General features: G+C 41.2%; 1 protein-coding gene across 6 annotated transcripts in view; it reads left to right on the top strand.

Annotated features, from left to right (window-relative positions):
• Positions 1-15,554, top strand: part of MAPRE2 (microtubule associated protein RP/EB family member 2) — a 163,127-nt gene that overhangs the window by 102,308 nt on the left and 45,265 nt on the right. For all 6 annotated transcript variants that reach the window (XM_070050305.2, XM_051852031.3, XM_051852029.3 and 3 more), the window contains one exon: positions 10,664-10,809. In XM_070050305.2, the coding sequence (XP_069906406.1) occupies positions 10,664-10,809 (146 nt within the window). The remainder of the gene's footprint in view (positions 1-10,663; positions 10,810-15,554) is intronic.

Raw genomic sequence — 15,554 nt, 5'->3', positions numbered from 1 at the left:
CTGCTTCCCCAGGCCATAGCAGAGAGCTGGCTCAGAAGAGGAAAAGCCAGGACTTGAACCGGCACCCATATGGGATGCCAGCACCACAGGCAGAGGCTTAACCTACTAGGACACAACGCCAGCCCCCAATGCCTAAATCTTAAGGGCTTTTGGGTATGAAGATTTTACTAAATTGTAAGTTCCATTTGGAATGTAAAGGAGAATATTCGTTATTCTTCCATGGTATTTCTATGAAGAAACACTTTAAAACCAACTCAGGGGGCCGGCGCTGTGGCATAGTGGGTTAAAGCCCTGGCCTGCAGTACCAGCATCCCATATGGATACCGGTTCTAGTCCCAGCTGCTCCTCTTCCAATCCAGCTCTCTGCTATGGCCTGGGAAAGCAGTAGAAGATGGCCCAAGTCCTTGGGCCCCTGCACACATGTGGGAGACCTGGAAGAAGCTCCTGGCTCCTGGCTTCAGATCAGCACAGCTCCAGCCATTGTGGCCATCTGGGGAATGAACCAGCGGATGGAAGACCTCTCCCTCTGTCTCTAGCTCTCTGTAACTCTTTCAAATAAATAAAATCTTAAAGAAAAAAGAAAACCAATTCACTACATTGATATTAATATCTGATTAATTTTCTCTACAATAGGTCTAACTTTTAACATTATTTTGCAAGTGTCTTCATAAAATTCTGATTTCAAAGTAGCAGTACTTTGCAAGAAGTTGTTTTAGTTCTTGAAGGCAGCTGGTGAACAGAGTGCTGGTCCCTTTCACTGAAATTCACTGCTGCTTAGAGTGTTCTCAAGGTTCTGTGTCCTATGAATTATAAAAACCGAGGGCGTTTATCAGGTGAAACACCAACCACGTGGTTTGACAAGGCCTTTTAATTTGTCTGCTGATACTCTTAAAACCCCATCTGCCCGAATGATGGTTGCTAGAAGAGATGAGACTGACCTTGGACAACTGACTCCGTGTGTGCTGGGGGAAGGACGGGCCTTCTCAGCACTGCCCACAGTCCACATAAACCTTCTCTGTGTCTGTCTGCGGGAGTCGCAATCTTCCCGCCGGCTATCACTTCTCCTCTACATCCATTTGAAAGCCACTGGTTTGGGAGACTTAACTTGCAGTAGCATTAAAAAAGGATTCGGACAGAACTCCAAGCACTGGGAAGAAACGGGAGGCTCAGTCGAAGGCCATGGGAATTCAAAGGAGCAAACTCAGTTGAACCCAGATTTCTGAACTCTTGGTTGTTATTTTTGCATTTGTGACTTGGGGCAGGTAAGGAAAACAGTGTCCTAAGTTCAGTTCAATGATACTGTGCTAACTGAAGCTATCGAGGGGCTCTTCATGCCAAAGAATGTGAAAGATGCCTATAAAAACAACATAGAGCTGCTACCTCTTTAGTCCTATTTTTGTTGGATTTGAATGATGCAGTTAACTTGAGGACTTTAAATGCCTTTAAAATGTTCATCTTTCAGAACATTGTTTCCCCATTCCATTAAACTCCTCAAACGAATTTGTGCAGGTAAAGAGATATGTGCTGACGTGCTAGAAATATGAACCCTCACTTACCTCTTTAATAAGCCCTGATTCCCCAGAGGGGAATAGTGCCTTCATCAGGAGTTTTGGGCTTGGGTAACAGATGCAGTTGTGTAGGAAGATCAGTGCACAGAATGATAGGGCTGAATGTAAAGCTAAAGCTGGAATGATTTGATGATTATTGTTTGCATGCAATATTCTAATACGAAAATACCTTCATTGCTAATATGTAGCTATTGAAGATGACAGAAAGTGTGGTTGTGTTACAGATATGTAAATGTCAGGAGCTCAAGGAGGAGCACACATAAGATAGGGTTTCCAGGACTGTCATCTGGGAAGGCAGTGTGTGCCCTGCAGAATATCTCCCCAGTTGCAGCAGTGTGCTAGTGCCCACTCTTATATTAACTAAACAAAAAATGGCTATTACTAGAAGCAAGAGTGTGGGCAGATGCCGTAGTCCTAAGAGAAAGGAGCCTGTTTTCTACTAATTAGCAGGAATATTGAGTGTCCTTTGGTGGGGGGGGGGGGGGGGGTTGGGTTTGGTGCCAGACTGGGATTTAGAGAATCATCTAATTTTAGAGTTTAGAAGTCTGTCCAAACCTGACGTTTGCAGATGAGAATACTGTTGGCTTTGAAGGGTGTGATGACAAGTCACAGTCCATTCAAGATGCGGAAGGCTTAGAGCCAAGGGCCAACACTCCAGTTCTCTATCCTTCCACATCCTCGTTGACATTAGCTTAAGAGAATAAGCTTCTGCACAGTTGTTTATCTGTGATGGTTTCTATAATGAAGGGTGTGGTTGCATAGATGGATCCAGTAAATTAAGGTTGTCATTCTTTTTGTCTAACCCTTCATCAATACCGAATAAGATTACAGTAAGTGGAAAGTTGTAACTGAATCCCTCAATGATATGGGCAACTCTATAATAGGTCTTGGCCTATGAGAAAATCAGATGGGCAATTTGAGTAACTGCTCACGTCAGAACTCAATATGGCTTGATGTCTTCTCCACAGATTGTGTTGCATTTTTGAAAAGTGCTGTGAGATGTTTTTTGACAGAAGATATATATAAATATGTATACATACATACATACCAGGACTCTCCAAAAAATTCATGAAAATGTGTATCATGGATAAACTATGCATGGACCTCAAAATTTTTTGTACCAAAGTAAACTTAACCTTTTAATTCCATTTTTCCACCAGCATTTTTGAGCTCTCTTATTCACAGAGATGACATGCTTGCTTTATTTGTATAGACACATGGCATATATGTAAAAAGAAATTCTGATGAGTATATACACTAAAATATGAAATCCCAACATTAAAACAGATTAACAGTCTGCCTGTCCTAAAGCAGGAACAGATCGGAAGCGGTCTAGGAGCAGCAAGGAAGCCGGTTTGAAAGGGGCTTCCTAATGGGAAGCTGGGCAAAGGAAAGTTAGACCTGTCTTGTCACATGGCTTTGCAGGCCGAGAAAGAGTTTGGGCTTGATGGTGGTTTCATAGAAAACTTCTGTGACATTCTTAGCATGAGAGGCTCATAGTTTGAGTAATGGTAACCATGACACAATTTGATGAAGCACACGAAATGTAGGTCACATTATTGCAAGGGTAATGAAATGACCCAAAAAAAATTCTGATTTGTGGCTGGCCAAGACTTCCAGGACACTCACAGTGATTCTTGAGTTTCCAAGTTAGTTGGTGCCTATTTTGTCTGATTAAGGGAGAAATAGAGAATTTTTTTACATGAGGGGGCAGGACAGGTATTGTAGCACAGCAGGTTAAGCCACTGTTTGGGAGGACCACATCCCATATCAGAGTGCCTGGGATGGAGTCCCATCTCCACTTCCAATACAGGTTCCTGCTAATGCATCTTGAAGACATCAGGTAGGAGGTATCAGTAGTTGGGTCCTTGCCATCCAAGTGGGAGGCTTGATTTGAGTTCCCAGCTCCTAGCCTCAACTCCAGCTGTTGCAGGAATTTGGGGAATGAGCCAGTTGATGGGAACTAGGGCTGGTACACTGGTGCTCACTCACTGTCTGCTTCCCAAATAAAGTATTTTTTAAAAATTTATTTATTTATTTGAGAGGTAGAGTTACAGAGAGAGGGAGAGACAGAGAGAAATGTCTTCCATATGCTGGTTCACTTCCGAAATGGCCATAACAGCCAGCCTGAGCCGATCCAGAGCCAGGAGCCAGGAGCTTCTGGGTCTCCCACGTGGGTGCAGGAGCCCAAGCACTCAGGCCATCCTCCACTGCTTTCCCAGGCCATAGCAGAGAGCTGGATTGGAAAAGGAGCAGCAGGGACACAAACCGGTGCCCCTATGGGATGCTAGTGCCACAGGTGGAGGCTTAGCCTATTATGCCCCAGTACCAGCCCAATAAAGTTATTTTTTAAAAAAGAAGTTATTCAGTTTACTTGGTACTCACCTGGTTCTGAAATGCATAGGAAAGGTATGAAAAGCCCAAGGCATACAAGGAGTAAATTGTTCACTTGGGATTATTGCCAGACTTTTTTCTTTTTTAATTTTATTGCTCAAGTTTTTAGACCCTCAAAAATTATGGATAGTCTCATAATTTATTTTTTAAATCTTAAAGAATCATGAGGCCGACACTGTGGCCTAGTGGGTAAAGCCACACCTGCAGGGCCAGCATCCCATACGGGCGCCAGTTCAAGTCCCAGCTGCTCCACTTCCAGTCCAGCTCTCTGCTATGGCCTGCAAAAGCAGAAGATGGCCCAAGTCCTTGGGCTCCTGCACCCACGTGTAAGAACCAGAGGAAGCTCCTGGCTCCTGGCTTCAGATCAGTGTAGCTCCAGCCATTGCAGCCAACTGGGGAATGAACTAGCAGATGGAAGACCTCCCTCTCCCTCTTCCCCTCCCCTCCCCTCCCCTCCCCCTCTCCGTGACTGTTACCTTCAAATAAATAAATCTTTTAAAAATAAATAAATAAAGAATCATGATAGCTAAATAGAACAAAAGTACACAGAGTTATGCATATAGATGCAAAAAATCCTAACTATGGTGAAAAGTTAGCAAGTATTACCAAACAGGACTTATTCCAGGAAGGCAAAGATGATTCAACATTAGGAGATAAATAAATATGATAAATTAAAGGAAAAAAATGTTATTATCTCATCATTACTGGAAGGCTGGCTGATAAAATTCAGTATCTATGCATGGTAAAACTTAAGTAGAAGCACATTTCACTAGTATCAGAATTAGTGGTCACTAACATAGATAATATCCTCACTAAAATATCCTCATTAAAGAAAGACAAAAGTGTGTGTGTATGTAAAAATATATGCATATATATAATATGATTGTGTCATTTTATGAGTTATGACTTCTCCCCAGGAAAACATAATAAAGCACCTGAAGATTCATTAGAACTCAACTTATGAAATAAATATTTAAAAACCAATGTTTGATAACCTAGATAAATTGGACCTGGCAAAACAAACTACTGAAACTGACTCAACTTAAAAAAAAATAGAAAAGGCCTATTTATCAAGAGATTGAATTACTAACTAAAAAACAACTTTCTACAAAGAGAAACTCGGGCCCAGATGACTGAAGTGGTGAGTCCTGCCAAGTGTTAAAAGAAAAATTAACACTAGTCTTTCACAAACTCTTCCAAAAAGAAGAGGAGGAAACTTTCTGATTCAGTGTTTGAACCTGGTATTACCCAATACCCAAACCAATAATATCACAAGAAAACTACAAAACAGTATTGCTTATGAAGACACAAAAATTCTGAATAAAAGACTAGCAGAATGATTCCAGTAACATATAGAAAAGATTGTACACCCTGCCCAAATAGATTTCATACATGCTTGGTTTAATGTGAATATCAACTATTATTTTATATTAATATTATAAATGCCAGAGCCACGTGATAATCTCAGTGGAGTCAGAAAAAAGCATTTGATAAAATTCAACACCCTTCCATGATAAAAAGCATTAAACAAACTGGCAATAGAAAAGAATTTTCTCTCTGATAAAGCTATCTACAAAAATCTCACAGCTAACATCATACTTAGTGATGAAAAACTGGATGCATTTCCTCTAAGATCAGGAACAAGATAAGGATGTCCACTCTCACCACTCCAGTTTAACATTGAACCAGAGGTTCTAGCCAGGGAAATGAGACAACCAAAAGAAACAAACATTAGGGCTAATAAATGAGTTAAGTAAGGTTACATGATACAAGGTGAATACTCAAAAACCATTTGTATTTTTATATAACAAGGAACAATCTGAAAACAAAATTATGAATACAAATACATTTATAATATTAAAGAGAATAAAATACTAAAAAAATTTAACAAAGATTTGTACACTGAAAACTGTAATACACTGTTGAAAGCAATTAAATAAGGGGGAAAAATCCCATGTTCATGGCTGTAAAACTTGACTTTGTTGACAGTACTCCCAAATTAATCTCTCTAGATTCATTGCAATCCCTAACAAAATCTCAGCTTCCCTTTTTACAGAAATTAGCAAACTGATCCTGAAAAGTAAAGTTGGAGAAATTACTTTTTATTTCAAAACTTTCTGCAAAGCTACAGTAGTCAAGGCAGTGTGTTGCTGATGTAGGTTAGATATTTAAATGGAACAGAATGTAAAGTCCAGAAATAAACCCATACTTTAGTGGCAGGTGCTATGGTGTAGTAGGCTGGTATCCCATATGGGCACCGCCTGGGGATATGATAGTGGCGTGGTGGGTAAAGCTGCCACCTGCAGTGCCAGCATCCCATATGGTTTGAGTCCTGGCTGCACCACTTCCAATCTAGCTCTCTGCTATGGCCTGAGAAAGCAGTAGAAGATGGCCCAAGTCCTTGGGCCCCTGCACCCATGTGGGAGACCCTGGGGGGACTCCTGGCTCCTGGCTTTGGGTCAGTGCAGCTCTGGCCATTGCAGCCATCTTGGGAGTGGACCATCAGACGGAAGACCTCTCTCTGCCTCTCCTCTCTCTGTGTAATTCTGACTTTAAAATAAATAAATCTTTAAAAAGTAACCAACAATAATAAATATAGGAAAGATGTGGAAAAATTAGAATTCTCATACATTACTAGTGAGAAAGTAAAATGGCACACCTGCTTTATCAAGCAGTTTGGTCATTTTTTTTTTTTTTTCAAAAAAAATTATTATTTATTTGAAAGGCGGAGTTAGAGACAGAAAGAGAGGGGGTAGGAGGGTCTTCCGTCACTGGTTCACTCCCAGATGGCTGCAAAAGCTGGAGCTGTGCCAGTCTGAAGACAGGAGCTTCTTCCTGGTCTCCCAGATAGGTGCAGGGGCCCAAGGCCTTGGGCCATCTTCTACTGCTTTCCCAGGCCATAGCAGAGAGCTGGACCAGGAGAGAAGCAGAGCAGCAGGGTCTCAAGCCAGCGCCCATAGGAGATGCCGGCACTGCAGGCGGCGGCCTTTCCACTACGCCACAATGCGGGTCCCAGTTTGGCCATTCTTCAAAATGCTTCACATGAGTTCCATATGGCCCAGGAATTCCTTCCAGGTAGATGATACCCAAGAGAAATAAAAATGTGTGAGCACACAGAAACTCGTACACAAATGTTCATTACAGTATTACTCAAAATAGCCTGAGAGTGAAAGCAGCCCAGATGTCTTAGGAGTGGATCAACGAAATACAGTGTATGCATACAGTGGAATGGTATTCACCTGTAAAAAAAGGAAGACTTGATATGTGCCACAACATTGATGAACCTTGGAAAGATTTTGCTCAGGAAAAGAAACCAGACACAAAGGCCACATATTATGTGATTCCATTTCTATAAAATGCCCAGAATAGGCAAATCCATAAAGACAGGAAATTAGATTAATGGTTGCCAGGGTTGGAGAGAGGAGAGAAGATACAAGTGGTTGCTAATGAGTGTGAAGTTTGTTTCCTGTGGTAATGAAAATCTTCTGGAATTAGATAGTAGCAATGGATTTTAAGTTCTATAAATATATTAAAAACACTGAAATGTACATTTTGAAATGGTGAATTTTATGGTATATGCATTATCTCAAAGGTGTTATTAATTAGTAAATAAACAACTCAATGTTTTTCTGAAGCTATTTTCTATATGCTGTGAATAACAAATACAATATGGAATGGGAAGAATAAATGCAAGGTAAAAATTAAGAAAATTTGTGAGAAAGGGGGAAGGAGGAATTATTCCACAGATAGTAATACATATTATAGAATTTAAATAAGAATATGGAACTATCACAAGATGGCCAAATTAAAAAAAAATCTAGGAAGAGACCTAAATCCATGCAATAGGAAAATTAATGTATAGTAAAGGTAATCCTACTCATCAGTAAGGAAAGTATAGTTTTTCTGTTCTGTAGTACCAGCTCAGCACCCAGCTAACTTTTTCAGTTGGCAATCTGGGATGAAAATAACAAATTAATCCTGGAAGGTTTAAGCAGAAGAGAAATGTCCAGGGAAGCTGTTGAGCAGCTCAGAGTTAGCTGATAGGAAGACAAACTCAGGAGATGATAGGAACCAAAGGAGGCTAGGGGGCTGAACGCAGGCTGTCTTGTGCCACAGGGATGGGATGGCCAGGATGACACCTTGCTGTTGTCATGTAACTCTGGACTCAAGACCTACCATTGCCTCCACAACTGCGCTCAGCTGGGCCTGTGCATTTGTCCCTCCCTCTTCTCAAAAGCCCAGACAGGAGTATCCAAAGCCAGAGCTCAGAGCAGGGCCTGTGTCCTTGTTGCTGGGTGCAGCAAAGGGCTGTCTGCCTACCTTCAGCTCCCAGGGTGGGAGGCAGGGCCCTGTAGCATCCCCAGGTAGGAAGGTGTCCAAATGCAGGGGAGCCAGAAATGACAGATTTCCACTAACATTTGGAATGACTAAAATTGGAACCACACTTGGTATCACAGTCCAAAATAAATTCCACATGGATTTAGAATTTAAATGTAAAACTCGAGACCGTAAAAGTACTTGAAGAAGGAAATATGCATGAATATTTATGTAATGTTGGTTTGGGAAAGTTGCTAAGCATGATATAAAATCAGAAAGCTATTAAAAATATTAGTCGAGGATTAAGTGACCCTGAAAGAGAATCGTGGTCTATTATGTTAAGAAAAGATTTACATAAAAATAGATATAATATGATTACATTTTTAAAATAGGTTCTTGTTTCTAAGAAAAAACACCCCACCCATACCAAAAAGACTAGAGTGACATATATACCAGTAATCATTTCTAAATGTTGATATTTAGAGATGATTTTTTTCCTTCCTTTTTTTTTTTTTGTTTTGTTTTCAAAAGTTGTTGCTTCTTTTTAAATTTCAGTGGTGAGTGATTTGGTTGCCTGGTTTGTAAGAATGTGTAGTAGCATCTGGGTCTCCATTGGTTAATTTTATGCTCCAAAGGTGGAATTAGTGAAACTAACTTGAAAGAGCAGGTAATGAGGCAGCTGTGTTTCCATGCTCCCCTCTGTAGAGTAATGTTAGGTGACTGTTGGGATTTGCTCCATCTGGTGGTTCTTTAAAGGAAGGGCTGAATACATGGATGGTGGTTGAGTGCACCAGATGTTTCTCTGACCACCGCCCTCGTGTTGTGTTTTGGTTTGTTGTACCTATTTGGTGTGTTTTTTAGAAACAGTCCGTCTGCTTGACCAGGAGCCCACTACACTATTAGTGTTCAGGGTACGGCATCTAAGAGGAAGCCTAAGGCAGACTCTGGGGAGTTTAGTACGGCCTGTGTTGCACCGCTTTGTGTTCCTACTACAAGTGAATTGCCCCCAGCGTTTTCCGTTCTAGCAGCCGTCAGATTCCTAGTGCTGTGTTCCTTCTCATCTGGGATTCCTGTCTCAGTAAGGATGCTGGGGATCTATTTGACGTAAGAGACAGAATGGTTTTTCCCACTTGAAGGAGAGTGGCCTGCATCTCATGTACCAGAGATCATCAAAACATTGTAGAAACAGACCAGGAGATCTGGAGACAGCAAGGAAAGAATGTCGACACGGCTGCCTGTTCCATTCTTGCCACTCGGTTGCTGTTCTTAATGTAAAAGGAAAAGAATCATTCCAGCTTGGGATCCAGCTTTGGATGCCATTAGCTTTTACTATTAAGAAGTTATGAATCAGTAAACATGATCTTACTGTAATCTTTTCATTGAAATGGTTATATTGTAAGAGTTTTTGTATTTTTTAAAAATCCCTTTCCCTTAGGGGACTTACTGGGCATTTCAGTGATATTTATTTCACAGCATGACTCTAAAATTCTGTGCGTTTCATGGTGTCTGTGTCTTCATCTCCGTGTTCATATGGCAGCCTCGTTGCCCTGGACTGGAATTAAATTGGCAAGCAGCTGATTTTGGTGTTTTAGGTCTTAGTTACACAGTTTCCACCTAAGTCACTTTGCAAGGTAGATATAAAATAGCTTGGGCATATGTATATTTTTTAAACTACAAATTTATTTTTATTTTTTATTCATTTAAAAATAGAGACACAGAGAACTCTCATCTGCTGGTTCACTCCCCAGATGCTCACAGTAGCCTTGGCTGGGCCAGGCCAAATGTCAGTCCAGGCTGGATGACAGAAACCTAATCAGTTGACCCATCAGCAGATCTACATGAGCAGGAAGCTGGAACTGGAAACCAAACCCAGGCACTGCATTATGGGATGTGGGCGTCCTAACGGGCAGCTTGACCACTAGGCCAGATGCCACCCTGAGCCACATATTCCATGAGAGCTTTCTTTCATGTTTACCTTTTAACTTTTCATCTTAAATTTATTTACTTATGGTGACCTGAAGTAGGTAGCAGCTAAGATGGAAGAAAAAGTCTGTTCCTTTTATCTGATAAGAAACTAGAAAAAGTTATTCTTACCCTGGTTTCCTTGCCATTACCATAGGTCATGGGGCCTGGTGACGCTCTGGCGCCTGCAGCATAGCACACAGTGCTCAGGAATGGGGAAGTGGCAGGTGCTGTGTCCTGGAGGCACGGACTTTTCCTTTCAGCAAAGGACATTTGGTGGACAAAGAGGCCTGAGTACAGTGATGATTGGGACACTTGAGTGACGTGAATCCCTCTACGCGCAATCCCTTTCCTTCCCGGCAGTCCTCAGTCACATCCAGGTAAACCAGACTCATGCCAATGCTTTGCTTGTCTCTTTCTAGGAGCCGCCTATTGCCAGTTCATGGATATGCTCTTTCCAGGCTGCATTAGTTTGAAGAAAGTAAAATTTCAAGCAAAGTTGGAGCATGAATATATTCACAATTTTAAACTTCTGCAAGCATCGTTTAAGCGAATGAATGTTGATAAGGTAGGAGATTTATTTGTACCTCCGTAAAATGCACTTTCTTAAAAAATTTTTTGAACAAAAATGGAAAACTCCAAGAATGTGTCAAGCAGATATGTCTTCATATTTCAGCAACACTGCGGTCTGTGCATATCAACAAGTATCAGCCGTAACTTCCTATATTTGTATGGGTATTTTTAAGATTTATTTATTTATTTGAAGGGCACAGTGACAGAGAGAGAAGAGACAGAGAAAGAGATCTTCCATCCACTGGTTCACTCCCCAGATAGCCACAGCAGCCAGGGCTGGGCCAGGCCAAAACCAGGAGAGAGAAATTTCATCCAGGTCTCCTGCTGCTTTCCCAGGCACATTAGCAGGACGCTGGCTCCAAAGTGCAGCAGCTGCGACTTTAGCTCACGTTCCAGTATATGATGCCAGCATCGCAAGCAGAGGCTTAACCTGCTGCACCACAGTATCAGCCCCAGTGTGGGGTTTTTATTTCAGGAAATTTTCTAAATTTGTAGCCATTCTTAATAAGAATTACACCTATGAAACTTGTTAATAAATGCAAATAAAACTACAATGACGTTTTACCACACCCCAGTTAGAAAAGCTGTCATCTTAAAAATCAAAAAAATAACAAATGCTAGCAAGGATGTGGGGGAAAAGGTACCCTAATACACTGGGAATGTTCGGAAGGTAAAATCATACAACCATTGTGGAAGCCAGTATGGAGATTCCTCAGAAATCTAAGAATAGGTCTACCATATGACTCAGCCGTCCCCCTCCTGCAGTTTACCCAAAGAAAATGAAATCAGCATATGAAAGAGTTTTCTGTACCCCCACATTTATAGCAGATCAATTCTCAATAGCTAAGATACAGAATCAACCCAGATGTTCATCAGCGGATGACTGGATACAGAAATTATGGTATATATAAGATCCTGGAATACTACTCGGCCATAAAAAAGAATGAAATCTTGTCTTTTGCAACAAAATGGATGCAACTGGAGACAATTATGCTTAGTGAAGTAAGCTATTCCCAGAAAGACAAATATCATGTGTTTTCACTGATTAGTGGTACCTAATACACAAAGTACAAAAAAACTGTATGTGAGCAAAATTGAAATTTTGAGATGATTATTTTTATAGCCCTTGTCTCTACCCTTGAGTAGTTTTTCTACTTACTACTTGTTCTAATTATTTAGTAGAGTGTTAAGCTTGTGATTATATAGAAAATTGAAAAGTTTGTCAATGTAAAAATTAAAAGAAAAATAAGAAAAGGAAGGAGGGTGGAAATAAGGGAGAGAGGGAGGGTGGGGTGGGAAGTATCATCATGCTCTTAAAACTGTATATATGAAATATATGAAATTTATTCCCTTTTATAAATTTTAAAAAATAATTATACCAATGAAACTTCTTAGAGAAGAAAAAAGGGAAAAGAAAATATTATTATTATTATTTAGGTTTGAACATGAGAAAATCTTATGTTTGCTAGGTGCCACTGTGGTTTCCTGTGTATTTTCTTCCTTTGGAAAAACAGCATGCTGTGATGGGAACAGCGTGGGTTTGAATCTTAGCTTCATGGCTTGAGCAAGTTAAGTTCTTTATGTGCCCATCAGTACAGTGACACTCAAAACCCTTCACCTTGGCTACAGATTTGAAATGAGAATATGATTAAATGTCCAACATATTCTGTGCCTTCAGAGTCTCAACCAGTGTCCATCAGTTGTCCTTTTCCCTCTTTGAATTGCTAGGATTTTGTCCTGTAATGATGCAGGTACAAATGGATTAGGCACTGGGATCTTCCCCACACCCCCTTCCCAATACGGGACTATCGCTAAAGCCCACCCAGTCTCTTTCTATGTATTTACTACTGTTCAAATACATATTTAATACAGGTTCCTTATTTTTTTAAAGAAATATTGCTTTTTTCTGTTTATTTTGTTGATGTAACTAGTTACACTAAAGCACTGCATTAATCAATGTTTATACAATTTAAAAGCTTCATACCATAAAGTGGGCTGGCAAACAATTACAGGTTATTGCCCAAAGGATTTCTTTTTTTTTTTTTTTTTTTTTTTTTTGGACAGGCAGAGTGGACAGTGAGAGTGAGACAGAGAGAAAGGTCTTCCTTTTGCCGTTGGTTCACCCTCCAATGGCCACCGCGGCCAGCGCACTGCGGCCGGCGCACCACGCTGATCCGATGGCAGGAGCCAGGTGCTTCTCCTGGTCTCCCGTGGGATGCAGGGCCCAAGCACTTGGGCCATCCTCCACTGCACTCCTGGGCCATAGCAGAGAGCTGGCCTAGAAGAGGAGCATCCGGGACAGAATCCAGCACCCCGACTGGGACTAGAACCCGGGGTGCCGGCGCCGTAAGGCGGAGGGTTAGCCTAGTGACCCGCGGCGCCGGCCCAGGTTCCTTATTAAGGTTCCTTATTAAGGATACATCTCTTAGAGTAAATAGTCTTGAAAAGGAAAAATTCTGTATAATGGAGAAATGAAATGTTTTACTTTGCATAAATAGTAGTAATAAATAGACTATGGGAAAAATATGGAGTTATAAGAGAAAGGTTAAAGGAAAGAAAAGTTTGGTAAACTACACATTTTTTATTTAGTTTAGTTGTTATCTTCACAAATAAAAGCACTCTAACCAAGTATTAAGAAAAATTTGGGAGGCCAGAGTTGTGATGCAGTGGGTTAAACTGCCACCTGCAATGCTGACATCCCGTGTAAATACTGGTTCAAGTCCCTGTTGCTCCACTTCCTATCCAGCTCCCTGCTAATGTGCCTGGGAAAGCAGCGGCTTGGCCCACACGTGGCCATTGCAGCCATTTTGGGGGTGAAACAGTGGTGGAAGATTTCTCTGTCTGTTTCTCTCTCTTACTGTGCCTTTCAGATAAATTAGTTAAATTTTAAAACAGAAAACTTTGGCTTCTGGCTTTCTCGGAATTTTAATTTCAAAACATAGGGTCTCTTTAACATCTCAATGTTCTAGATTCTTTTCAACTTTCTTACGTCCTTTATTGTAGCTGATTTCCAGTGAGCTACTTGCACATTTATTCAAAATTAGAGTTATGTGGGTTCTCCTCTTGTAAATTAGTGTGCCACGCAGCTCCGGCCATTGCAGCCATTTGGGGAGTGAATCAACAGAAGGAAGATCTTTCTCTCTGTCTCTTCCTCTCACTGTCTGTAACTCTACCTTTCAAATAAATAAATCTTTAAAAAAAAATAGATTAGCTTGCCTCTTGTGCTTTTTCATTCGTTTCTCTATACCTGCAGAGAAAAGAAACACTGATTTGTGGGTTTATTGGTGTAACTTGCTATAAAGCAAATTAGTGGGCTCCATATCTTTCTAGAATTGTGTGCACAGAGGATGGATAAGCAGTTTTTGACAATGTTGAAGAGTGGGGCCGGCATTGTAGTACAGCAGGTTAAGCCACCACACACAAGGCCAGCAATCCATATGAGTACCAGTTCGAACTTCAGCTGCTCCACTTCCCATCCAGTTCCCTGCTAATGTGCCTGGGAAGGCAATGGAAGGTGGCCCAAAGTAGTTGGGCCCCTGCCACCCACATAGTCCCAGATGAAATTCAAGGCTTCTGGCCATTTGGGGAGGGAACCAACAGATGGAAGATCTCCCTGTGTGTCTCACTGCCTTTCACATACATAAATAAATCTTAAAAAAAAAAAAAAGTGTTGAAGGGAAATTCTTGCCATGGCAGGAGACTGGCTTTGATGGCCTTTATTAGCCTTCTAGCTTCAGTGTGCTCTGATCACTTCCAGAAGTCCCAGAGAGTCAGTGCTGCATACCTCTCTTCACGTCTGCCATAGCCCAGTGATGTGTCAGAAGGCTCTGTGCACATTGTGCAAGCCACTTCGGATTCTTCACTTCTGCCCTGGAAACTTTCATTTTGATGAGGAATGCAGAATTAAATCAGCAGAAATAAGTGCTTTTTTTAACAGAGAATGTGCCACTGTCATCTAAAACTATCTCAGTGTTCACATGTCTGGCAATAAACAGAGTAGTGTGTTCATTTAAAGAGTCTTCCCCTCTAAGAAGCCAAAAGGAAGTAAAAATTTAAAACTCAGAGACCTTAAAAGTAGTTAAATAGCACACTGAGAAGCCAAGTCAGTCTGTGTGTGGTAGGAATTCTTCCTGTGAGCACACTTTGCTGAAGTCTGGGGAAACAGGAGGAGAGAACGGTCAGCACTGAAGTCTACTACCACAAGCACCTTCATGACAAACGGGGTTTCCTCCCAAAGCTTACTTCTCCTTCCTTTGTTCTATACTTGGCTTAGTTTCTATTTTAGCAGCCTAGGAAACGTTATCATCACTAATACTGTAATTGAGTGGATAGCCTAAAATGCATCGGTTACTTCTTTCTTGCAAATTGTCACTACTATTGAAGGTCTTTCTACGTTGCTTAAAGAGGCCCAATTTTAGGAGAGCAACGACTTATAGCTCCTGCAGTGGCAAAAGCCTTGCTAAAAGTTTAATTTGCACAGCTTCCATTCATGTTGTCACATGGAGAAGCCATGCTCTTCTCCCTGGCTTACGTGCTCACACACCCACACACAATCTGACAGACACCCTAGCCCGTCACTCTTTCAGGGTTCACGTTAAACTAGAATTCCCACCAAGGATGTAGGAAGAAAAAAGTGGGGAGGGTCCAATTCCAGTAGTGAGGGACCTTTCATTTTACTTTCAAAGTAGTGGCCCCTGGATGAGAGCAATCAGGCCACCTGTTGACCTTGTCCTGATCTTG

The sequence above is a fragment of the Oryctolagus cuniculus genome, chromosome 10 (assembly GCF_051225735.1).
Source record: "Oryctolagus cuniculus isolate XC-2025 breed Fujian yellow rabbit chromosome 10, ASM5122573v1, whole genome shotgun sequence".
Taxonomy (NCBI): domain Eukaryota; kingdom Metazoa; phylum Chordata; class Mammalia; order Lagomorpha; family Leporidae; genus Oryctolagus; species Oryctolagus cuniculus.
Note: the sequence above shows the minus strand (reverse complement) of the source record. Positions and strands in the feature narration are given on the sequence as shown.